At 40.2% G+C, this 27,154-nt stretch overlaps 1 protein-coding gene across 1 annotated transcript; it reads left to right on the top strand.

The window, feature by feature from the left end:
• On the top strand, positions 1-27,131 carry lmo1 (LIM domain only 1). The gene is made up of 4 exons (XM_083919263.1): positions 1-260; positions 14,821-15,034; positions 25,140-25,265; positions 26,859-27,131. The coding sequence occupies exons 1-4, from the start codon at positions 239-241 to the stop codon at positions 26,962-26,964; spliced, it is 468 nt and encodes a 155-aa protein (XP_083775389.1). The 5' UTR covers positions 1-238; the 3' UTR covers positions 26,965-27,131.
• Positions 27,132-27,154: the final 23 nt, after the last annotated feature.

Raw genomic sequence — 27,154 nt, forward strand, 5'->3', positions numbered from 1 at the left:
GGGGGATCTCGCCGCGTATCTCACCGTATTCCGTGTATGAATTATTATTGATAGGAGGAGAGGAAAAAACGTGCAGACGGCAATTTATCTTCCCAGGGTTTTGGTTTATCGAGGCGTAGTCTAGTCAACCGCGCGTTTCAAAGACATTTCCAGGAGAAGCTGTGAGCAGACCGAGCGCTGCAGCCTGCTGGAGCCGAGGACGGATCGCCCGGGGAAGGACTCCTCGTTCCTCAGGACGATGGTGTTGGACAAGGAAGAGGGTGAGTAACATCTCCGGCCGTAGGATGCTATAACGTAGGGGAGTAACACGGCAAACTACTGACATTTTGCACGTTAAGTGTTGCCCGTCGTCCGGGACGCTGCGCACCCGCAGCCTCCGCTTTATATCGGCTTTTCCAACCCCATATAGTCACGACAGGCTCCGTATTTTCGCTAAGAAACCTGAATATACCGTGGCCGCCTTCTGTGCGATGAAGTTGAGGTGGCACTTAACATAAATAGCCTGCCATGCACGGTTCAAACTGCAGTGTAGTTCTAAAAAAGAGAGTCGCATGTTTATTTAGAGAACATTTGTCTGTACGTTATGGATGTGGAACCCAGAGTTTGAGGATACTCCACGGACGCTGCAGTGCATGTGGCTCCTCTTTCCTCCTCTCTAAGTGCTTTTTGCGTCTGTGAAGTTAGCGAGGCAGCCTTTGACATCACCACGGGATGGGAGATGACAGCAGAGTGCTTTTAACTTGATTGCAAATTATGGATAGCGCCGTGCAACGTTCACTCACTTTCCATCCAAATAGGCCTACTTGCATTACTTATCTATTTCAATGTATTTAGGTTAATGGGTGAGGCAATCTCATTAATTTTAATTTAAATCAAACTCGCCTCTAATGACGTCCCATTTTGGATTAAACTGATGTTGAGATGTGCAGTGCATTAATGACATTCAGGTCTACATGGTGCTCATTGTGTTTGCATTTATACATTTATACAACCACGATGATTACATTCAAACAGTTACTGAAGGATTTGCGTTGTTCTCTCACGTTTTGCTCTTTTAGAGTGTTTGAGGGTTGTTTTGCGGACCACCTACTGACATGCACAATGACAGCCCCTAAAACACATTTATGTGCTATGCCTCAAAGTACAGTAAATAACCTTTGCACATTTTAGTTTATCCAGGACTCCTCCTCCTCCAAAAGTAATGGATGCATTCGTAACCTATTATTTATGTTTGAAAATGGATATTTCATATCTCTTAGCAGAGCATCCTTTCACTTACACATCTAAAAACCAATAAAAGGATTGCGGCAGAGACATAAATTGGTCTGTCTGGCTGAATCCATGTTGTGCTGTAAATGTACCCAAATTAACTCAACTGTAAATTGTCTCCTTTGGATGTCTGTCTCGCTAAAAGTTCCCTATATGATTCATGATTCAGATTGCTTTTAACAGTTATTGGCTAAGCAATATGGTAAATGTACAAGGTGATGCAAATGGCATTAGTGGGAAAGGATGCACAGGAGCATGTAATGCAGTCAATACTACATTAACTACTGATGCCCAATTACAGAACCAGGGAGAGTGGCTTTTAGGAGCATTAGGACTTGCAGAAAAGCTGAGATCACCTGCTGCTCATTGCCTAAAAGCTTCACCCTTTATTTGCTGGGCCCAACCAGCAGCTCCAGCCTTTTGGCCAGGTTGTCAACAGAGCTTCTTGGATCTGGTCTCTTTCATTGTGGTGCCTCTTAGCGTTTATTGGCTCTAAAGTTATAGGCTTGTCAATTCAACCTCCTTGTCTAATGTATCCACTTAGTGCTCGCACAAATAAAGGCGTGCATACGTGGAGAGGGAGGTGTGGGTCAGTGTTTTGGGTGTTCACATGGGGGTATGTATATGATTACTGTCGGTTTCTCTTGATTGATTCACTATTATGACTGTGTGTGTCCTTAAGTGTTCATATTTCAATCCTTATTTGGCTCATAAAACAGATCATCAGTTTGTCTGGTCTCGTGTTTAAAGCTTGCCATCCTGGGTGGCAACAAAGCGATACTGCTGCTTGTTTGACAGACTGTTTTTGAAGTCTGACTTCTTTTTTTGAAGCGTCTGCAACAGTTTGTGCATCAAAAGCAATAAACAGAAATGAATGTATGCAATGATTTATATTAGCTACATTGAGAAAATCTGCCCGTTACACACACTGTATATTAAAGGTCAAAAGTTTAACATAGCATTTTAGAAAGCCGTCCAAAACCTTTCTTATTAGTTTCATGTTGTATGTATAGCCGCCTGCCCATATATTCTGTCTCTTCCGTCGCAAGTTACATGATACATGGTAAAACATAAGTAACGGAGGACGACAACACATATACCAAATTATGTGTCAACATTTTATTTCAACCTGTGATGTCAAGGTTCCAATTTGCGTCAAATTTGAAAAGGAAAAAGCAACTCAGCCATTTTCTCTCCTTCTTCATACCAACCGCAGGAGAAGCAAGTCCACACTGACTGAAGGCATATTTCTGCTCAACATTAACACAACTATACTCTTTGCAGACCTGAGCAGAAGAAATACCCTCCAGCTATACTGATACATTTCTGGTTACCTTTGCTTGTTAATTTATGACCCTGTTATCATCCTGTCCAGTGAAATTTGTACATTCATAAAGCATGTGATGAATACAGACTGGTGATCTGTCGCCTGCTGTAATAAAACTTGGGCTTCAGGCTCCGGTTTTTATTTTGAAATAATAAGAATTGCTTCATTCTTTACCGGTGTTACCATGGTAATACTGTCTCGTAGCGATGTTATATTGATTTAGAAAGTGGGCAGTAATATTTCTCTTCTGTTATTTGGTTTCTGAGGGTTGATTTCTAATTTCCAGTTGGAGATTACTTTTATATGTTCCTTAAGTCTTTTCACTTTTCCAAAGGAATGCAATTTGCTCCCCTGTATTTGCTATTTTCTCGGCTTATTGGTTTGCTCTCACTTCAAAATTAAACTTGCCCATTTCAAATATTGAAATTACGTCTGGTTTTTGTGCTCTGGGCCCTGAACAATATTACAAACACATTGCTTTGTTTGATATTTCTTAAGTCACTACAGTTTCTGTAGAAAGCTTTATTACAGGCACCTGCATCGGCCCTTGCAGTACTTTTCCAATTTTGGCGTAAACATTGATTGTCAAAGGAGGCAGTTGTGTGGTTTAAACACTAACGAATGTAAGTAAGCTGTGTACAAATGAATGCAGGCAAATCTCATATTCCTCAGCATATACATAACAAAAAGTATCAAAACACACCGTATGAATCTTCCTAATACAGACGTGATAATAACATTATCTACTCTGCATTGACATGAAACATGTTTTGTGCATTATATTAAAGCTATTCACTCATTAATTAACACAAAATCACATCTATAGTGTACCGTTTTCAGCCGTGAGTGTTTTATTCCGTCTAATCTGATGTTACAAATGCATAATTCTTCACTGGAGACAATTTCGTCTGTCACCACTGAACCTCCAGATCCCTATCAGCCCTGAACGTTTCACATCGACGAGTGCTCAAGTTGTGTATCATATTCCATAATCTTAGTGGAATTCAAAGGGAATGAATTGAGACTTAAGAGACACGTGTTAGCAACGCGCCCACCTGCCTTTGATGTAATTGGCTGCACTCATCAGTGTGGCATACAAACTCAATTATGCACTTTTGAGCTGTAAGAGCATCAATTTTATTATTGCCAGAGGCCACGTGCTAGTCATGTTATCACACAAATTCTCACAATAAGATCTGGCTACCATATACATCACAGGGAATGCACAATCCCTGTTGTGTTGTCCAAAGTCTGACTCTTTTATTCACCCAAAATGAGGTTTTCAATGTCATGATGGATTTCTGATATATTGTTAAGAAGTGCGTGGGGATAGTGCAGGTTGCAGAGATAGGGGTGCAACATTGAAAATCATACGAAAAAATAAGAAACTTGTAGCAGCAAGGGCACACACACATTAGTCCAAATGTTACAATGAAACCTTTTACAAAACCAATGGATATGCTGACAAGTTGAGAGGGATCGTTACTTTGAATCACCTTTCAAACCACCTTGGAGAAATACAGAGTGTTATCGTAAGACCTGAGACAAATGCAGACATATACAGAAGTAACGTTGATGTTGCAGAGGTGCAAAGCTATTGTCACCTGCAAAAAGTATACCCCAATAACCTCATCCATAGTTTAACCGGTATAAAAAATATTACAGCATCTACATGTAATCCAGCTTTAATGACACTGATATATAAATTAAATTAGCGGCTGATAATGTGAAATTTATTTGATAAATTATAGGTGATAAGTTATCGGCAGATAATAAGAAGTCAAATTGCTGACTTAACCAGTGCAGCATCTACACACCCTAATACAGTAGGTGGCAGTATGGAGCTTTAAAGTTGGTATGCGATCCGCCAATAAACGTGCATTGAATAAACATTGACACGCTAATTTGACTGATTATGTCAGAGCATTTAATATAAATTTGTAAACAATAGGCTTTATAAAAACCAAACTATGTTTTTGATGTACTTAACTAAAAAACAATATTCAAAGTGTCAGAAATGCTCTTTGTAGTTGTTCTATTAACAATAGCTATGTCAGATTCGGTTAGGTCAGCGCTATGGAATATTAAATCATCTATCTTTTCTCACTAGATTTAAGCCTTTCTTACCCTCAGGTGTGCCTAAACTACAGGTTATAAATCTTGTCTTATCAGGTATCGGTAAAAATCCATATTGTGCATCCCTAGTGTATATAGTTAGTTATTCATCAGTTTGAACATGTTGGAAGCAGGTTAGGGCTATTCGGAAAGGGAAATGACACGCAGCAAGGTTCTTGAGAGGAGCAGATGTCAAAACTACAATGTCACCAACTATAGTGCAAATGTCAAAACAAATTCACAGAAGATTTTACCAAAGAGAAACCATTTTCTACCTGCAGTGATAAAATGACATGACACCACTAACACTCTAAGGCAACATATGCACTTTGTACAGTTACGCCACTGTGAAAATCAAATCCATATGGTATAAATGACATATCTGGAAGGTTTTTAGACCCAGAAGAAACATGAATGTATATTTCATTATTATGGTGCAATATTCATGTGAGCTTAATCTCAAAACATTATTGCACTGTTGTCTTGTATCTTAAAGCAAAAAGATTTACAGTTATTAATTTAGTATTAAACTTTTCTTGTTTAATCCTTCTCTAATAGTCCCTTGATGCATATTCCTTTAAATGAAAGCCAGCGCTGTATATATCTATGTATGAGCAGGAAATTTTACACTCCTCCTTGTCAGTGCTCTCTGGTGGGCAAACTGCTGTATGTAAAGAAGACACCGTTTCTAAATGACCTCAAACCTACTTTGGCAAATATGTTGTACTGGAATTCCTTGTTAAGTATTATCGCTTAATCTGCAATGAGCTGATTTATTGGTCTAGGTCTGTGTATGTGAGTGTTTGTTCTGATGGGAGTAGGAAGTGACGTGTAAACTGTACGGGATTTTAAGGTGTCGACGTGTAAAAATAAATGTGTTGTGTGATTTTATATATATATATATATATATATATATATATATATATATATATATATATATATATATATATATATATGGTTTTTAGCTTTTCCTAATTAGAGGCAAAGATGTGGAGGTCTGAGAGCAGCGGTTGACAATTTTCACATACTTGTAGGTTGTATAAACCAGGTGTTGATTGGTTTGATTAGCATGTGTCTATGTTAAACATGGACACCTGCAGAAATACAAAACAGTATTATTGTAATGAATACAGTTTTAGAGTTAAGCTATATGAGCTGGCCTGCTGTGTTCTCTCTATATAGTGCACACATAACAGTGCCAGCCAGAATTTACTGCTGATGCTATATTTCCCACTTTGCAAAAGCCCTGACCGTTGTTGTTCGTTGAGTATTTTTGCATTTGTTTTTTGGCCCTGTCTGTGTGAGAGTGTGACTCTGAGGATGATCAGTGTTGATCAGTAAAACACTTTGTTCTTGTGGGTGTAAGGAGCAGCACAGCCTCTAGGGGCTGCTAGCGGGGCTTTCAGACCTTCAGTCTTGTTTCACTGTAAATATCTCTCAAACAACACTCTGTTGTATTCCATTGCAATATTCAGTTTTCAGTAGGTTGACTTTCAAAAAGGGGCTTCGGCTTAAGTTAGAGCTTTCTGATCTTTGATACATCTCAGACAGATATATTAAGAGTTTCCTTTCTCACTTCTGATCCATTTTCCTTCTTCAGGGAATGCAGGTTCCCAGTCAGAGGAAGAAAATTGTGTTCAGTGAAATAACAGGTAAATTTTAGGCTAGAAGTTTTTTTTTTTTTCAAATGTTACTGGACACTTGCAGTTCTTCTGTTTTTCCACACATTCACATACAACATGTAGTTCTAATCCATCTTAAAATGTCCTTTACGTGGCTATTTTTTGCATTAACAAAATACCACATGCTTTTATTAGGGCTGCTTTTTTGCACAATAATCCAGAGAAATAAGAGAAGGACGGAGCCTTCACACTTGTTAAGATATTATAGCTGTCTTGTTGTTAAATAGAAAAGCCTGGGATGCCTTCGCTTAAATCAGAGCCAACTTGCTGAGAACTAATCTCTTATTGGATGACCTTCAGTAAATAAAATCTTAAATAGCTAATTAAAGTCTGTGATTAAAGGGGGGTAGCTATTTCCCCTTAAAGCTAGAAGATTAGGTTTTGGATATTGAAGTTGCTGATTTAATCGGTGCTTAACTGTGCTGTTTGCAACTTGAAAATTCAGAGGCAAATGACAGCCGCCATCCACACACACATTCCCACTGAACCATCATTAACTGAAACTTGTTTCTCAGACCTTAGACCCCATTCGTTCCAATCATCACACTCTTTCATTTTATATCATTAAACCAGTCATCTCTAGTTGAATTGCCATTTGATTTTAGCCAGTAATTACTCCTCTAGGAAAAAGGCCCAGTCTTGATATTATGAGGTAATATAAAAGCGTTAAATGGAATTAATTAAAGCACGCCATCTTCATAATGAAACATCAAACGTCATGTACAATATTCTACTCGTGGGAGATTTAGGAAAGGCTCTACTACATGAGACACTTTAGTTTACCACCAAGTCTTCATGAACATCTCTTCCCTAACTGCCAACCTCCCTCATTATTTACCCCATCAGGTGTGGGAGTGGGTGCTTGAATGACATTAGAGGCCAGTGCTGCCAAATAACTGCCCCCTGTGGGGAATTTGCATTATTCAAGATTAAAGAGGCTCACATGGTGCACCACAGTATGGTGTTCCTTCTTCCCATCCATTTTTGACACACTGAGGACCCTGAATGGCACACCTGTCTCCTGGCATATCCTTTGAAATACTAAGTGTGCAGTAATTGCTGGGGAGTGGGGAGGTTTTTGTACATCACTTCCTGACCTCATGAGTGACACAAACTTTAGAAGGCTACATTTTATTCCTCCCTAAATGCATTTTTAATGTTGACTAAAAGTATTTGTGCATTATTCTGTTCCGGATGGCAGAAGGTTGCTGTGACAGGTCTAATGGAATGATTTTTTTTTGGTTGATTTTTTTAGGAAGTGGCATTTAAGATTGCTTCTTCCATCAAAGTATGTAGTTTGAGAATCAATGGATTTTTCCTTTATTCAATCTCAGACTGAATGTGTGTTGATCTCCTCCTACTGTATGAGGATTGAAAATGAAGATGCATTCACCTTCTTGGTTATTGACAGCTTGTGCTTAAATGAAAAATGGTAAAATGACAGGTTTCAAGAGCTAAACACCTCAGAGGAACAGCGGAAAAAGCCCAATACTACGCTCACATTTGATCGTCTAGATGACATATCAAATCTTCTCCTTGCTGTGTCAACACTCAGACATCCTCTCACTTTAGGAGCTCTCATGGGTTTATTTGGGGTTACCCTGCATGATAAATCCATGAATGTTTGTCTTTTCTCCTCCTCCTCATTCATCTTACTCCCTCACTCTCATTTTCGAGCCCCATCGCTCCGCTGTCTCTGCTGTTGACAGCTTACCTTGCAGAGCTCTAATCTCACCCTACTACTGAGCAACCAAGTGTTGGAACAAGTCGCCTTCTGTAATAATTTGGAAACTCTGCCAGTTTCACGTCTTAAAAAAAAGCTGCAATGAATTTAATTAGAAAGCTGTTGCATATCTCTGTGATACATTTCTTTTAATTAACCCCATGTGAATAAATTAAAAATAATAGGGGGCTGAAAAGTGTGGAAAAAACACCCTAATGAAGTTTTCCGTTAATTGGGATGGAGTCTAGTGCCAAACCACAGTGAGTAGTGAGCACCAGGAGCTAACAATGCCTTCTGTAAGCCTCAGAAAAGGGCCCAGGGCCTTCGTGCTGACTTCAAGTGTAAGAAATGCACCTCTGACGTGATGGAAATGACCGTGGGCTGGGAGAAAAGGCAGTCCTGTTCCAGGCTGCTCTGCTGAGACTCCCCATGCCGCGCTTGAAGCAGGGCCAGTGTTATTGCAGCCCTAATGCGGCTGACTCATTTGGAGCGGATCAGGAGTAATTATGGTAGGGAAAGTGGCTGCCGACCGTGGGGGTCAGGACACTTGTAACATGTGAAAAGAGCAATTATTCCAGGAGACAAAACCCTCCCTTATCCTGGGCAGTCCCAGGGTCAATGCAAGGGATGGCTGGGCTCCGTTTCACTGGGGCTTATTAGCCACAGCAAGCTGCAAAGTTTGAGAGAGTGCATCTTGTTAATGAACAGTCCCCTCCTCATTCACACCAGCCATGTCTGCTCTCTCTCCCACTTACTATTGGTGTTAATTATGTCATAATCATAGCATGCATACAGTTCCAGAAATCACCTCACAGACCCCAGCATTCATACATAACCATCTGGAAACGTAGCATGCCGTACAGTAACATAGAAGGCTCTTACAGCGAACTATAAGAAGGAAACACAGTCAGCATGACATGTAATACTGACTTGGGCCGTGTAAGAAACTACTTAATTTAAGAGAGAGTGTGTCTCTGTGAGTGTGTTCATGCATCTTTTCTTTCACTCCTTGCACATGCTCCGACTTAGGATAGATACATGAATCGCACAATGAATCAATGGTGTTTATTTTCCTTATCATTCAGAATACACTCATCAGTCTGCTTTCAACTGGCATGTGTATTCCAGCTGATACTATTACCAGATGTCTTGTATTTTGTCTTGGCAATAGAGAAACGTGTCTATGGGCTCAATTACAGCGATGACGGGAACTGAATGAAAGGGCCTGATTCATGCACACAATGGCAAGCCATCTGCATGAGATCCCTATTAACCTTAGTGGCAGACACCTTGGCCTAGGGACAAATTTTATTTGGGATTGCCATGGCCACGCCATTTACAGTAGTGGCTTAAAAATAAAAGAGTGAGGTTTAAATCAGCTCCTTCAGCTGCTTAAGAGAGTTTTTGTAATACTGTGCAAGCATGGCACTTTTTAATTCACACTGTCCTATATTGTTCTTCCTGTAATAATACAATATAATATAATTTAGATTTATTTAGATGATGCATTCAGTTATGCAGGATTGACATAGGGAGGCTTGGTAACCTCATGAGGCAGTTTAGAGATTCATCATAAGACATTCATTCCTGGTTGTGCAGGAGTGCTTTGAATTAAGTGATTGCAATGATGGTGGTGGTGATGATGACAATGATGATGATGATGATGATGACAAATGCACTTGTTTCCGCTAAATGCAATTATTTTATAATGTAGTATCTAATTTCCCTCAGCATCCCAGTCTGTGTATTCACCAAGCTAACAATCTCTTATTCGCTGCAGCTGGGAGTTGGAATTATAGGGGCCCCCGAGAGAAGGCCCACCCAGGGCCAGCTCCCTCCACATGTGTCAGGAAGGCTGAGTGATTCTCATCAAGATCCTTTACCTCCCCATGAACCAGCAAAGTCTGAATCACACCATGGCGTTAGTGCTTTTAATTGATCAAAAGACACTGAACAAAACACAGAATCAGATTGTGTTGTCTCTTCTGCCATTAAGGCTGAGTGCCTGTAAGAGCAGCTGTTCCATTTGGATCATGTATGTGTAGTAGTGTAGTGAAGGATACCAAAAAGTCAATTCCCTTACAATTTTTAGGTATGCACATTAAATTATTTGGCAACTATTTTGATAAGGGATTAATCAGTTCTCAAATGTTAGCATTTGCTTTGCTGTTTCCAGATTTTCTTCATATAAGGCAATAAGAAAATTCTGGGGTTTTGGAGGTTTTAGTCAAACAAAAGAAGCTAGCTAAATAGATCACTGTAGGCTTTTTTTTCTCCACTTTATTACAAAGCAAAGAAGCACTAAATCCAGAAAATCGTTGGCAAATTGATCAATAATGAAAATTTTTCCAGTTAGAGCCCTATGTACAGTAAACCTATGCAATAGGAGAGAGAGTAGTCTCACATTGCCAGATCTATCTCCACAGAGCTGTGTCATGATTAAACCAATCACAATCGTCAATCCCCGGATGCAGTGATGGTGCCTAGCAGAAGGAGAGGAGAATGCCTGACAATGTGTGTGAGCGATGCACCGGATGACAGGCATTATACCCGCTCTTACCATCCGGTAGGGCGGACTAGAAGAGAGAGCAGAATTACAGAGACAGTAACCCTGACACCATAGAATTTAGCAAGTGCGTGCTTATTATGGTTATTATTATTTCCTGGTTCAGCAGTTGATGCCAAGGCAATAGCCAATCTTCCTTTAGTTTCGCATGACATGACACAGCATGGCTGATGGCTCAGGGACTCATAGGAAACCTGAATACATTACTGTATGCATCATGATCGGCAAGCACCTGCTCACTTGTTAGCAACCAAACATTTTAGTGGTAATGATACAAAAAAAGGGGGGGGGGGCAATTCATCTTTCTCTTTACACACACTCTTGTCCAGTCTGAGGACATGCGATAATTGTATTTCTCTAATTTCAAACATTTCTTTGAGTACTTCAAACAGCATTTTCTTTTAAAAAGCTAAACTATATCAAAACGGTTAGAGGACTGATGTGATTTTTTTTTATAGCTTTAAAGACGGAAGTCTAAATGGGCTAACACAGAAATCGGATGCTATCTCTATAATAGAAAATACATGCTCTGACAGACTGCTTGGGTTGAGAAAAACTATCTGTACATATTCTTGAAAGATACAATCTTCAAGAAAGTAGATGGATGGTAGAAGGGAGAGATGACAGGCCTTTACACACAGTACTAATGGCAAATTAAATTCGCTCTTAGGAAGAATATTTGGCAGGGCAAGTGCTGTCTCTCCACTTTGAGGGGTAAAATGCATCCCTTGTTGGAGAATGAATCGTGATGTGGAGAGGCATGCTTTTGGTGACATCAAATGACACTGGAAGGTCAGTGGCACTTGTATCTGTTAAATGGATTGGATTAAGTGGAGGCTGCCTCATAGTCTGCTGCTTCCTTTCATAATGCAGCTTTTCTTTCTGGGAGGTGGCAAGCATGGGAGGTTCTGTTCTACTCCACGGTTTCGCATAGCGCCGAGAGTGGTGACAGGTGCAAGAAAATGTCTTGTGGCATTAAGGGAATTGAAAAGACATTTACTTTACACACTCGTTTTTTTACCTGTCACTGCTCTTTGTTTAGAAGGTTTGAGCTAGTGCTTGCTACACTACTATTAAAGCTGTTTTCCAGAGGCTGCTTTGGTAGAAGACATCAAACCCATGTTTGTTCTCTGCAATAGCTTTAAGAAAGAGGCATGAGCTGAATGTGCATACTGGTTACCCGGAAGACATCAGGCATTCCTCCATTGAGACATCTCTCTGACAACCAGAAGGATTGAGGAGTGTCAGACTCAGTGCAAACAGTGATGTCACTTTGATGATGCTGAGCAGGGTTTTAAACAAAATGTGCATCCAATAGAGAGAGTGGGCAGCATGCAGTAATTCCATGATAGGTTAAGCTTTGGCCTTTTCTAACGTGATCTAAAACACACACGTGATATGTGTAAGTAGTGTGTGTGTCGGTGGTGGGTGGTGGTCTCAACCAATTAGGAGTAGTTCTCTGGAGGTGGAAGAACGACCTTTTTGTATAATTAGTTCTCTTATTTAAAGCAAAGATTTTGAGTAGAATAACTAATTAGGTGTCATAAAAGGCAAATTAAAGATTTTTGTGATCCCCAAGGGAATTGCGGCAACTTCTTTCTTTTTATGTGCACAAGCTCACAAGGCACACATACACACACACACACACACACACACACACACACACACACACACACACACACACACACACACACACACACACACACACACACACACACACACACACACACACACACACACACACACACACACACACACACACACACACACACACACACACACACACACACAGTGATTTTCGCTCTCTCCTCATTAAGACTGTTTTTAGTTCTGTTGAAGTCTGTCAGGCGAGCACTGTTGGTATACCTACAGAGAGCTCCCCTAACAAGCCATGAAATGCAGGTAGAAGAGTCCACCCTTAGCCGTTGTGGCTTGAATTTGAAGCTTTTTAGCTTCATTTACACTGAACATTGGTATTTATAGCAGGTTTTGTGATCTTAATGTGCCAGCTTCAAGGGGCCTGTTTTAGAGACGGAGGGAGGTGAGGGAGCTGCAGGGCAGGCAGAACATTAATTGATGGCTCCCATCACCAGAACTGGACCAATTAGCCTCTCCTTTCCACTTCTGATAAAGAAAGAAGATGGCTCAACACCACTAGAGAACTTACTGACATATAAACCAAAAGTCATAAATTTGACTAACAAGCTCTCCTATTTCTTTCACCTCTTTTATAAAAGAGGAAATGATTATTATACTACATTTATAGCATTACTGATGTGTGGATGGTCAAAATACAAGAGCAATTCTGGATCAAATAAGGTACTTTGTGAGTCCATTTAGGTGTGTATATATATATATGTCTGTGTGTGTGTGTGTGTGTGTGTGTGTGTGTGTGTGTGTGTGTGTGTGTGTGTGTGTGTGTGCATATGAGAGACATAGAAAGAGAGTGGAAATATGCTTTTCTATTCCGAAAGAATCCCTTTGAAAAGTGGTATAAGGCTTTTGTGAGAACAAACTTGACATGCTCAGCAGAGAAAAACAGCGCTCAGAGAGTGAATCGGTCCCTTGTTACCAGCTGAAGTTGTGTTTATCACTGAGCAAACTACAGACATTACTGTAAAATGGCAGCTCTAACTAGGTAAAGACCCCATTCACAAATAAACATTACACTTCCCCAATTATGCATACTTTCCTACTAATAAAATGAAAAGAAAAACTTCTATCGAGTCTGGACAAAGTGTACCTGTGCACGTTTCGAAGGTGTAACAGTAAAACAGTGACATTTCATATAAAACGCAGTAACATGTCTTTAAAATGAGCGTTTATAGATACCCACACATACAAAATGCCGGCCTAACCCCCTGTGATGCAGAGTGTCCGGTCTTTTCTGTCTTTTTTTTAGAGAGAGAGAGAGAGAGAGAGAGAAATGTGTTTTGAAAGTAGAGTGGCAAGTGGCGTCCACTGTGTGTTCTTTTAGATGGATCAATAGCTCAGTGTGTGAGAGAGTGTCTTAAGAGCTGTTGTCTTGTGCTTTCAGCTGTGGCAGACCTGTTAGTGCTACAGAGGGGAGCTGCGTGCCCCTGCCTCTGTACCAGCAGTGGCCTGAGGGGGGCTTTTAGTCCAAACACAAATGTCAACCACACATAGCCTATTAGTGTTTAGTGCAGTTATTAAATGGACTTTATTTGTCCTTTAGGAGGCTAAAAGGCGTGCTTAAAGGGGACCTGCGTGACAGCAGGGCAATTTGCGAGTTTGGTAACTTAGGTGCGCTCGTTGCCGACGCATGAGTACAGATAAGTGTAAAAGGAGAAACGGCTGTAATGCTCTGAGCAGGGAACACTGTGTGTGTGTTTGTGGTTTGTGTGTGCAAATGTGTGTGTATGTGTGTGTGTGTGTGTGTGTGTGTGTGTGTGTGTGTGTGTGTGTGTGTGTGTGTGTGTGTGTGTGTGTGTGTGTGTGTGTGTGTGTGTGTGTGTGTGTGTGTGTGTGTGTGTGTGTGTGTGTGTGTGTGTGTGTGTGTGTTTGTGCGTGTGTGTGTGTGTGTGTGTGTGTGTGTATGTGTGTGTATGAAACACAGTGAGTGTATGCTAAAAGGCACTTAGGCCATAACATATCTCACTGGGGTCTGGTAGCAACGTTTTTGTGGTCAGAGGCTTTTTAAAAGGTTAATGTTAATCTATACCAAACAAAGCCCATGAGGAGCTTTTACAGCTGCAGACAGTTGAGTGAAATGGGCTTTGATGAAATGGCAGGTAACTAACGTACTACACAGCTCCCTGTAAATACCACAGTAAGCAAAATAAACATTGTGTCTTTTATCCCGTGGAATACACAAGACATGCCCCTTCCTCTGAAACCTGCTGCAAGTGATCGTGTAACTTCTGTATTACAGCATGTTCTCAGTGGAACAAGTAAGTCAGGGCTTTTTAGTCCAATGTGACCTGTGTGCCTATCTACATGGAAGAATGTTTTCTTTAATGCATATGAAGCAGTTAAGCAGTGTGCTGTGGCCACGCGCGAGGCCAGGCTTAGACGCCTCGAGAAGCAGCCGGCTTATCAAAAAAAGAGAACATGAAAAGTCACTCGTGCTCCTGGTGCCGTAAATCACACATGGCTGTTTGTCTCCTTATCACTACAGGTGTGCCGATGCTCTCCGTCCAGCCCAAAGGGAAACAGAAGGGGTGCGCTGGCTGCAATCGCAAGATTAAAGACCGCTACCTGCTCAAGGCCCTGGACAAATACTGGCATGAGGACTGTCTCAAATGTGCCTGCTGTGACTGCCGCCTAGGGGAGGTGGGCTCCACCCTCTACACGAAAGCCAACCTCATCCTCTGTCGCAGGGACTACCTGAGGCAAGAAAGACACAATCACCTCTCTCCACTCACAACAAACACAAATGCCATGCCATTTCAAGCGCTCTGTGACATGAAGGAATCAAAGGTTATTTTTAACCTCCTGGTATCGTTCGCTTTAATATCTCAGTGTGTTTCCCGTGGCTTCCTTTCACAGAAATGCAGCTAAAATCGAAATCGTACAAGGATCCCTTAGCGTCCATCACAGCAAAACCTTAGATGAAGAGTTTGTTGTCATATACTGTTACAGCATGCATACAGCAGAAAGTTATGTTGTTTTGGGATGTTTCAACACAAAAAAACATTTGTGTTTCTGGCGGCACTGCATGTCTTTATTTTTTACTCATAAAAATTCTAAATACTGTATAACCGATAACAATTAACATGCAGCTATCAAAACATGAGTTGTGCTGTCATGACATTTCTGTATCAGTGCATGCAGATTACAAAATGCATAGTCACAGTTAGAATATAAAGTAAGCAGTTAGTTACACCCAGTTGTCATTTACAAAAGACTGTTTTCATAGCATACTTTACATTTATCATCTGGCCATATCTGATGTTGATGGATTCTGAAAACATTGGGAGCTACTTATCAATCAATCATCATTTTTTCCTCATCAGCAACAAACAAAAACAAAAACAATCTTTACATTTTTTAATTAAGTTTGAATTGTATAGAATTTCATGTCAAATAGTCTCACTGCTACATCCATACCGGTTAATAATCTCGTGACAACACCAGTGTTACCAGTTACACCGGACACTTTACGAGAAAAGATATTCGTTAATAGCACTAAATATCTGTAGAGCGTTTACTTTGATCTCTGGCCTCTCTGTTAAATATTTTACTGTGAAGCTGGGAGTAGCTGCACCGCAATCTGGCTGCGACATGGCTACTGCGGATGATCGCAGCTGATTGCGGCTGGTCGCGGCCACTCTGGACAAATGTTGCCTCTAGATACTGCCAATTTCACAAATGTACAGATTGCCGCATTCATTGTATCAGATTCCCTATCAGCCTTAAATCTGTAATATTGCCAAATAGGTGCTTTTGCTTTTCACTTTAACGCCAAATCCTCTGCAGAGTCTGTTGTCACGTGACAAGTCTGTGAAGAGATTATAGCCTACTATTGATCTGATTTCAGCTTCTTAAATGTGGATCCTTTCTGGGGTTTTTTGTTTACTCCTCTATGACAGTCAACTGAATATCTTTGATTTGTGGACAAGACAAAATGACATTTGAGAAAATAATTGACGGATAAATTAACACTGAAAATAACTGTTAGTTGCAGCCCTCGCACTTTCAGTTAATAATTGTAGCATCTAAGGTTTTTATTTAAAATAAAAAATAAAAAACAACACATGGTGGCCGACCAAGAGTGCTGTGCAACACTGATTAAACAGACTGCGGCAGTTTTGACTGTTTTTCATCTTTTTGTCTTTTTCTCTGTGTTTACATCGACACTGAAGACTTCTGTCATGGAGCAGACTGACCCTTAGTTGTACCAGAGCTGTAGGCTGTGAGAAACCTCCAGGCAGGCTTGTTGCTTCATCAGTGTCTTTTGCTCTGTATACCCCCCCCCCCCTTCAGATGCCCCCGCCATCTGCTTGTTAAATTAAACATGACCATTTCCTGGGCGTTAAGTCACATTCCCAATGAGATTCTACCATTTATCTGAGAGGGAATCCTCCAGGGGCCGACTTAGGGATGCCAGTGCCCTAGGCCCCCCTCCTGAAACTCCCTGGCCTGTGCTATCCTCCCCCTTTCCCTTTCTCCATTTCTCTCTGCCTACTGGTCTATTCTCTCCCTCACTGATACTTCCAGCTTACTGCAATCGGTTCATTATTACAATTTAAAAACATTAAAAACACCAGCTATCATTTTCTATCACCTCCAAACCAAAGAGAACCTTAATCAACTTGGTTTTCCACACTCATGGATCTCCGTGACATTTTACGTACATCTCAGCTCTTCCTCTGACCTGGAAGAAGCCCCAAGCCTACTTGAGAGGTGCTTAGGGACGTTACGTTGAGATAGGCCATTACCATCCATCAGTTCCCACCCACAGTTAATGCTTTTAAGATGCAGTGAGACGTCCACTAAGACCTGATGTTGCCCCCAGAAGGGGCAGATGGTGCAGATGAGGTAATAATAAATGGGCAAATGACCAAGAGAAGGCAAAAATGATGAAGCTCAGAGTTTCACTTGGTAAAATACATCTGCTGAAAGGACAGCAACCCCAACCCCCAAGCCATAAGTGCCTAACTGGCACTGTGAGGGGAGAAGGAAAAGCTTTCTCGCACATTAGACCAGTAAGATGTAGAGGTCAGAGACTGGATGAAAAACTGAGACTGACATATGGAATCAAGAGTTGGGAATACTAAAACAAGAATAAAAAGGAAAGAGGAGGAGAGAGCTTTCTGTGCACCTCAGTTGCCCCGGATTGCCTAATGAAATCCATCCCACTCGCCTGCTCTTCAGCCTGCGACAAATGCAGAACACTTAATGGCTAGAGATGCTTGAGATGAATTCTATTATGGAACAAATTAAAAACCTTGCCTTGCGTATAGAGAAGAGGCAGTTTGAGAGACCACAGTATTCAAAAGTAGGTGATGCAGTCTCCATCCAGCACCAGTTTCCTTTTCATTCCTTCTTTTCTGTGCAGTAAAACGAAGGCTCCCCTCACCTGCAGTAATGAAGTAAAATCTGTGCACTGAATTAGCCTCTTGCACTATATTAAAGACAAGTGGGTGGATCAAACACACTTTGGTTATTTCCCAGAGTTTGGATCCCTGCCATGTTCACATTAATTATTATAGGAGCTCCATCTGTGATGTCCTTCAGTGGCATTAGCAACTTATTGAATGCACTCACGCTTTCCTGAACCTTACACTTCAACAGACACAAACACTAAAATACACACATACCTTAAACAGCGTCCTACCCCTGCCCTCCAAACCATTGCACCAACAAAAAGTTCAGTTTCTAATATCCCTGACATTAACTTCCTGGTATCATGACGTTTTTTTTTTATCAACTTGGCCACACTCTTTCATTATAAATGAGAATAATAGATTAATTAGGCGTTGCCTTTTTTGTCTAGGGCCCAGGATCGCACGACTTCACCAGAGGGTTGACAATCTAGTCATTGTGTGATCATCAGGACTTGAAGCCTGCAATCATTTAATCCTCTATTTCATATATTAGAGAGGACATAATAGTCATCCACTTATCAAAATGGGGTATAATTAACTGTAAGAGGAAAACGTTTTCAAGATAATGAACATTATAAGTTATCCACAAACCGGTGAAATAGCAGGGGGAAGATGATAGCTCCATCTGGATGTGACTGTTTTTCCAAATCTGTCCCCGTCTTACTACTTCAGTGAGTAAAACAACTGCTCTCCTCCAGTAACAGTTACTCTACCTCTCTGGGCAAGATATATCTGAACAGACACAACAGTTGGGGAGGGTCAGAACATGCGATGCATGCATTAACAGCTTTCCCTTTTATGAAAACTGAAAAAACTCAGTGCAGGCTGGGAAGTCTCAAAGAGCTCACAGAACAGGTAGAAAACTTTCAAGAGCAACAGCCCGATCTGAGGGAAGCAACAGAGAGGCGGATGATGCACTGTAGGAGCTTTAAGGGTTTGAAGTTAGAAAAGAAGCAAGTTGAAAGAACTAAAGAAGGCCCTCTGAAGATCTCTAAAGAGTGATTGTGATACCGCAATAACAGAAAGGAGAGCTGAGTTTCTTTACATTTCTGCCATGTAACTGTGATCCCAACAGCCCCCATCAGCATACAAAGATTTTTTGTTGCTATTAAATAAGAGCTCTTTTAAGGGGTACTGAGTATGGCAGTTCTTGTCACAGATTGTAGGACGCAAGGATTAGGCAGCAATACATGTTGCCTTATGATTCATGTTAGAAACCATATTTATTCAGTACAGACTTTAGAGTGAGCTACCAAAATGAATTATTTTTATTTTGTTGGAATGGACTAAAAACTGAAACGCAACTATTATGAATGAATTAAATCCAAGCTGCAATAATGATCAATATAGTGTAATATAACTGGCCATTGAATGTCAGTATGTTCATGAATTTAAACTTTTCAATCTAAACTAAATATTAACTATTCATAGTACGTCAACATTTATAGCAGTACTGCTATTACTAATTTCTAAGACTTGAAACAGTTTGCCGCTTAATCAAATAGTTGATACAAAAAATGTAATTGTTTCGATGATCAATTAATATTGTAAGAGAATATTCTTAAAATCATCTTTTAAATCTTCTTTTTTACTATTCTCTGATTTTATCTTCTCAAATAAGAATTTGCTGCTTTGTCTTGTCATATAAAACAGTAAAGGGAAAATTAATGACTTTGAAGTTGTCACATTGGAATTATAATGGTTAACTATACTTATACAGAAGTTACCACGTCTCAGTCCCATGCACAGGTTATTAAATATCTGAATAAAGATGATGAAATTCAAAAGTTCCTAAAACAAAGAGCCGTTCAGAAATCCTTGCCAGCAAGTTTGACTGGTTGTAGGGACTAATCCAAATCAGCATTTTAAATCCATTTAAACAAACCACAGAAGAATCTATTTTAAAAGAGGACTTTTTGCGCAGTTGCAATGCTGATGACTGACTGACGAAACCTGATGGGCTCAGTGTATTGTGAGCAGCTCTGACTAGATTCCTATTTTTCAGTAACTCACCATTCACATTCTATTAAAACAGATATGCCAAAAAAAACTGTGTTGATGTTAACTTTTTTTTCACATTCCTTTTGAGAATATTGATTTATTTAATCCAAGTGACCGGGGAAATTGAAATGCATGAGCCACTGCACTCCTACAATACAGGACATGAGTCAAAGCAATATGTGGGAATTGTGCAGAAAACAGTCTATTCAAACTAAAAAAAAAAATCTATTGCAAATTAAATGAATGGATGTTTTTCAAAGGCAATTCACAATTTATGAAGGTACTGTCTCAGTGCTTCGTATCAAGCTGAAAGAAGAAGAAATAGACGAGTGCAACTGTATTGATATAGTTTTCTTGTGTGTACACAATACACTGTACACTGTTTATGGATTATAATATAATAGTTGATAACAGTCAGGTACAAAAGTCTTTATCGGTTAATTGGAAATCCTTGACTTGTATAGATGACAATATCTCACAATATAGAGGTGATAACTGACCCGGTCAGTCCATTCATGTGCTGGCTCCCTCTTTGCTTTCAAAAGCTTGAATAGACCTTATTATACTTTGTGTCACTTCATTTTTGTAGCAATATGTGGCATTCTCTCATCTGACATCCCTTGACCTTAACATATGCCTCTAGATCATGTTTTGGTGTGAAAAATTCATTGCTTGCTATACGCAGCTCCACTTCAGTTGTTACTCAGGAGACTGCTGCAGCGGTGGTAGCTCCAGTTGCTTTTAGCTTCATAGGAGCCAGAAACGTTTAATGCTGTTGAACGGTTCTCTTAAACTGTAATCTCATTTTAGCATGAGGAACCCAATCAAGCCGTATGTTGATTAGAGCTGTAGTCGACCAAAGAAAATCTTTGTTGACCAAAATTCTACCTTCTCTATGCATGTCATGTCTCGATTAGTTTAATCGGTCAGAGCTCTACCTGGCAGTGTTTCTTGAGGCCAGTATCATTTTTGAATTCTTTGCAGTGGGAGCTAACACTATGCTACAAATGCCATGACAAGGTGCTTTTTTTCTGGTTGCAGATAAAACACTGCGCTTGCCGTTACTTTTTACCCAGCCATATAATCACAGTGAAGGAGGGGCAAGACCACCCATCACATTTTACATGCACGAGGGCTAAACATCAACAGTGGAGGAGACATTAATACTGCTGGCCACATAGACCGGCCCAGAAACATCCATTGTTGGGTGAAAAACTGTGTGAATGGGACACGTTATTAAACTGAGAATTTTCATGTTGTGGTGAAGATGGAAGATTTGAAGCTTTGAATCCCAAAGCAGATAAGGAAATCAGGTTAACATGGAAAAAGTGGATCTCGTTGTGATTTGAAGACTATCATGGTGATCCAGAGGAACCAGTGTGCATTAAAAGAACATGACACTGTCCTGTAGCTTCATTTTAACTGCACTTCAACCTAGAAGGTGCAAAGCCTTTCTGTGCTATGAGCAGAATACTTCTGGCTCATTTTGGCCGCCTAATCAAAAGTACTACCAACTATTTTTCAAAAGATAGCTCAGTACATTAATGGCCAGATTTATTAAGATGCAGCTGGGGGGGGAGCAGCGGGTCGAGCAGAGTGGAGCAGGTGGAGGTGGAGATGGAGTTGATATGGATATTAATAATGAGGTGAATGCAGCCAAGCCTGTAACCTATACATATACCTATAAGAAAGAAAGTTTAGTTGTCTGTAGTGATTTTACAGTTTTAATGATTGGGCCTAAGTTGAAATTAACATTTGATGAACACACACCACAATTGCCCATCCACTTAATACCAGCCCAACTGCTTCATTTTAGTTTCTAATCGTTTTGTTCCAGGTTTTATTCATAAACAAGCCTATATTTAATACACAGTCGTTTTCACCACTACTCCTAACCTTGTGGCTCATGAAAATCGTACTGGGCTATGCTTATGACTCATTATGGGGAGCACTGTTTCGCTTGATGGTGTCATCACTAGTATAAAACTGTGGGTGTTTATCAGTGAGAGAGGGTCTTCAGGCTTTTTGTTATAAATTTGTTGTCTCCAATCGCAAATTGAGATACCCCTTAGTTACATCATCTGGGTTATTTTCTCAGACCTGTCAAAAGCGTATTAAAACGTAATTTAATGCACATTTTGTAGAGTCCCATTAGAAATGCTTCAAATGCTTTTTAGGTGATTGGTGAGGTGATTTTTCCTTTTTTGAAATATGGTTGATGCTCTTAATGGGATGTGGAAACACCTTTTACTCACGCATGATCAATTGTTTTTGCTCTCAGCGTCTTCTCGGATATCACTGTTACTTGTCTTCATCTTCGCAAAGCAAGAAACATGGCCAATACTAGCTGATCTGTAAGAACATTAAAATTAGCCCAACTCTCTCCATTTTTCTCTTGTAGATGTGGTAAGATGATCGAGATGATCGACATCTACTTACTATTTTCTTCTTTGCGACATTTCAAAAGTTTGCTTAAAGTGTGCTTAAAAGTTGAATGGAAACACAGCTAGACTCTCCAGAGCCATGGAAGACGTTACACAACTGTTTTCCCAAGCTAAATACTGTGGCAATCAACGTGATGTACACTTAATTTGACGTGTGAAATTGGTAGGCTGCCTCTTTAAAATGTCTTAAATTTTCTTTTTTTAAAAACAAGGGATAACTTTTCTGATCGGGTTCTTTTTCTCTGAAAGCCTTTATTTGCAATTATTTTTGCCTAGGAAAAATATAAATCCTAGGATTTTAGCAGTAATATAAACACTAGACATGCATTTATCACAGATTACAAGATCAGTTTTAAAAAGAAACTCATATCAGCAATTACTTAAAAAGAAATCATATTAAGCTGCATATGACTGTGGATAAATTAATGTGTATTTAATTTGTGTTGTTTATGGACACTAGTATACACTGGTACAAGTCCATTGTTTGCGGGTTTCAAACATTTGTTAAGAAGGAAATTTGAATGTATCAGTAGAGCTATATTTTATTGACAATGTGGAATTATTTACTATATAGTATTTATTTAATTGTATGTAAAATGTGGAAGTATTTATGTAATGTTGCATTTTGTATTTTGTTTTATCTTTTGTATGGACCCCAGGAAGAATAGCTACCATGTTGTTACTATGGTAACAACTAATGGAGATCCAAAATAAAATAAATATATATGTTACTCTCCCATCGTAAAATATACCTACAGTAGCTGGGGTTGTTTTGTAGAGAATATACAGTCCTTACAGCTGAAAGGTAAAAACTAGGCCCAGGTGTCGCACACTGCTTTGACTGAAGGTAGAACTTAGTGTCGGTAGCAAGCTGGGCTTCCCCACTATGCTTTTTCACAACCTGTATGTATCAGGTCAGCACCATGTCCACAGCCCAGCGGGGTGTAATGGAGAAGGGTTTGAAAAGCCCTACGAGCTGTTATAGGTGAATGCATGTCAGGCTGTGTAAGTGGCTGAGGCTCTCTAGGCTCTTGTATAGCCTCAGTTCCCTGAGGGAAAGCAAAAGATATCTATGAGTGACCCTTCAGTCCAGTATGGAGCTCAAATGTGGTGTGGAACTTGGAGCAGGCGGTGCCATTTGAATGTCATGATGGCACAGGAGGTGTTAGGCATTGGGTTAAATGTACTGTAATGGGGACAACTTTTTAGTGTATAATAGAGGACTCAGTATCGTTTAAAAAAATAACAATACCAGTATCTTTAAAGTGATGCAGATAGCTTCATTACTTCATTTCACACATCCAAATGACTTTTACTCAAATCCATTTTGAAAGTGTTCAAAAGGACTTGACCACTGACTGTATGGGTTGTGGCTGCTGTGGTTGTAGGCCAATCACACGTTGCATAAAGTTGAATGTTGTGGTGATTTGTTGTTGCAAGCAAAATCATACTAAGGTTTTTTTGTTGATAGAATACAAGTATTGTTTGACAGGAAAAGTTTAGATACTACTTTCTAGGTTATTTAGATTAATACTTTAAAAAGTTATCAAGGACTGATACCCAGCCATTATGAATATTAAAGAAAAAGGGAAATGAACAGGCCTTCATTTCATGAAGTCACAAAACCAAGAAATCAGCTTTGCCATGTGTACTGTAATGGAAACAAGCAGCACTGAAGAAATTATATTTGGTTGATTTTTGGTTCCATACTGAATGCTTGAGAATCTTCGAGATTTTTGGAAAAGGAAAAATTGTTTTTTGAAAACGTGTCTCTGTGGAAAAAAATCCCAACTCGTTTGTGTAACATAGTGGCCCGTGGGAGGCAGATGTCTACTGTATGAGAACATGCAGTGTTTTACTCAAACAGTTGTACCAGTGTCTCTGTTTAACACCATGTGAATCCCTCTCATGGAACATAACAGCCTTTCTCTCTCTGTTTCTGTCTCTCCTGCTCCTCTGGGGCAGTGGCCCCTAATTAGAAGCAGGGCTGCTGGATAGACGTTTTCTTTAACAAGGTGAAAGCAACTGAATGGGACAAGCATAAACAAGGCAGAATATCAACACTGCGACTCCTCTGTCTGAGCCCCGACAAGTTTGGGGGGAAAAAGTGTTTAACATACTGTTGGAATCAGAATCTGTTGTTGCCTTATCCCCTCTTGCAAAGCTGAGTTCTCCTCCTGCAGAATATATAAATCTATCTGTGCTTCAGAATCTCCAAATTAAACATAGGGGCAGGCGCTTGGAAAATGAAAATGTAAATCTGACTGGGAAAGGCATTTGAGGTTCCTTTGCTTTGAGGGAAAGAGATCTACACCAGTGCCTCCATGCTCTGTTTGTGACCTTTATCATTTGCCTCCTATCTAATAAGCCTAAACAAGCTCTTCAAGGTTACATCTCCTATAAGTGTCTGTGGCTCCTCTCTGAATGAAAGATGGAGATGGAGAAAGAAAGAAAGAAAAAAAAATTAGCCTGAAACCTTATAACAGAAATCTTTTGAACTTGGGACTACATTACAAAATGTAGCCTGTTGTATAAAAATCCATCTGGCTTTGGTTGGTGATAGACTCATTAGGTATTTTAGTTATGAAAGAAGAAAACTTTCAAACTATTCAAATGGTTTGCTTCAGACCTGTTTTCACCGCTTTTGTGTGCAAGAACGGGAATGCTTTGAAGGAGATTAAAACCATGTGATCATTTTAATTAGATCATTAGCCAAGAATTAAGGTCTATGTTTGTAACTCTCATTAACAAAAATACCAAGTGGGTGCCAAGAAAGATTTGTGCATTATATTCGCTGTATTACGATTTTTTGCTCTCTTTTCCCTCCCGTTGCAGCATTTTTCCGTGATTGTTCTTGCTGTCAGTACATTTTGTTTCCTCTTTTATTGCATCAAGGTAAAGGGAAGGTGGGTTAATCTCTGTCTGTGCTCTTCGTCTTTCAGGCTCTTTGGTACAACGGGAAACTGTGCAGCCTGCAGTAAACTGATCCCAGCCTTTGAAATGGTGATGAGAGCCAGAGATAATGTTTACCATTTGGACTGTTTTGCCTGTCAGCTTTGTAACCAGAGGTAAGAACTGCACAACATCGCCTCTAAAAATAAACAAAAAAACATGAATGGATTGTTAAAATGGCCAATAGCTTAAATATTTGAAAGTGCTGAAAAAGCTCTTTTCAGATCCAACAGAATTTTTCTGTCTTATTATATTATTACAGATCACTGAACAGGTTTGGAGAATGGAAAAGCTGTGGATTGTCTTCCATGTGTTGTAAAAATAAAGGTTGCTGCATTGCATTTGTAATGCTCTGCTAATTATTTCCTATTGTGACACACCAGCAGTTTGTCCTTGTTTGCGGTTACCTCTGTAAATCTTTTAAGCCACAGGGATGTAAAATTAGCTCTTGTTCTGATGTGTGTAAGGAGGTATAGGAGCTACATAAATAAAGTCCTCCTGAGGTGTGTTGCTGCATAAGGGAGAACGGACCTACACAGGTGTGAAATGGTGTTTCCTTAGTGATAGGATCTATTATGAAATTGGAGTGAGCACAAAGCCTATGGTATGATACACATAGAATATGACATACCCAAATATTGCTTTTTCCCATTAATACACTGTCAGTAATGGCACCACTCTGGGAGCAGAACGTCCTTTGCATGCTTGTCAGGGGTGCTGTGACCCTGTTCCTCCACACAGCACAAGCCCATTAACCTTCTGCAGGCCAGATTCAGTTACCATAGTGAACACCTGCTGTAAGGGAATTATGACTGCAGTCTCTCCTCTCAGCTGGCAGACATGAAGCCAGGTCTCATCTGGCACAGTATTGCCATGGCCGTGACTGTTTTACCAGCCTGGCTCATTACTAAAGCCTTGCTATGCTCGGCTATATTCTTATCTTCACTCCCCTTCAGTCACATTATGGAGCTGTCTCCACTGTGTCGCACAAACAAACAGCTGCACGGAGAAGAACATCAGTAGGGCAGGCTGTTATGTGTTATTTTCCCTCTTCAATTGACTCTGAGACTTCAGAGAAAAAACATTCTTGCGCACTGGAACCAAACTGGTGTGCGAAAAAAAAGCTAACCCTAGTTCCTGTGGTGCCAGCGCCTTTTCTGCCAGGCCGGGGGAGAGTTGACCTGCCTTTCATTGGGTGCCAGTGTTTGTGTCTGTTTCTCTTTGAAATGATAGGGTTTTTGTTAACTTTTATTTGAAGCCACACATTCATGATGACCATCAAAACAGGCTTTGAATCTGACGTGGCACAGTGTCAGTGCGTGTCAGGTAAAACATCTCAAATCGAATGTGTGCGTGTGCGATCAAACAGAATCATCATTACCTGCTGATCTTAAATGCTACATTTTCACTGCCAGAGCAGAGTCCACTAGTCAACACACACACACACACACACACACACACTCACACTCACACTCACACTCACACACACACACACACACACACACACACACACACACACACACACACACACACACACACACACAGACACAGACACAGACACAGACACAGACACACACACACACACACACACACACACACACACACACACACACACACACACACACACCACTTTGTCGTAATGCCAACGGTAATCATCATTGTGTTTTTAACAGCAGTTTTGCCTTTTGTTTGCTTTTCTCTGCCAACAGGTTTTGTGTCGGGGACAAGTTTTTCCTAAAAAACAACATGATTTTGTGTCAAATGGACTATGAGGAGGGCCAGCTGAATGGGAGCTTTGAGACACAGGTTCAATAGTTGGAACCTCGTGGCAGCAACAATCGGCTCCACACTTCACACGAGATGGATGTTCTGCTGCACTTGGAAAAAGACAAGCGTCCGTCTGCTTGCCTGCAATACTTTTTAAGACCCCTTTATCAGTCCCTAAGGACTCTATTGTAAATGTTCAACTTTTTTGCCCTTCCCACACCCCAACACTGAGCAGTTA

This window comes from Echiichthys vipera (assembly GCF_963691815.1).
Source record: "Echiichthys vipera genome assembly, chromosome: 1".
In the NCBI taxonomy this organism is placed as follows: Eukaryota; Metazoa; Chordata; class Actinopteri; order Perciformes; family Trachinidae; genus Echiichthys; species Echiichthys vipera.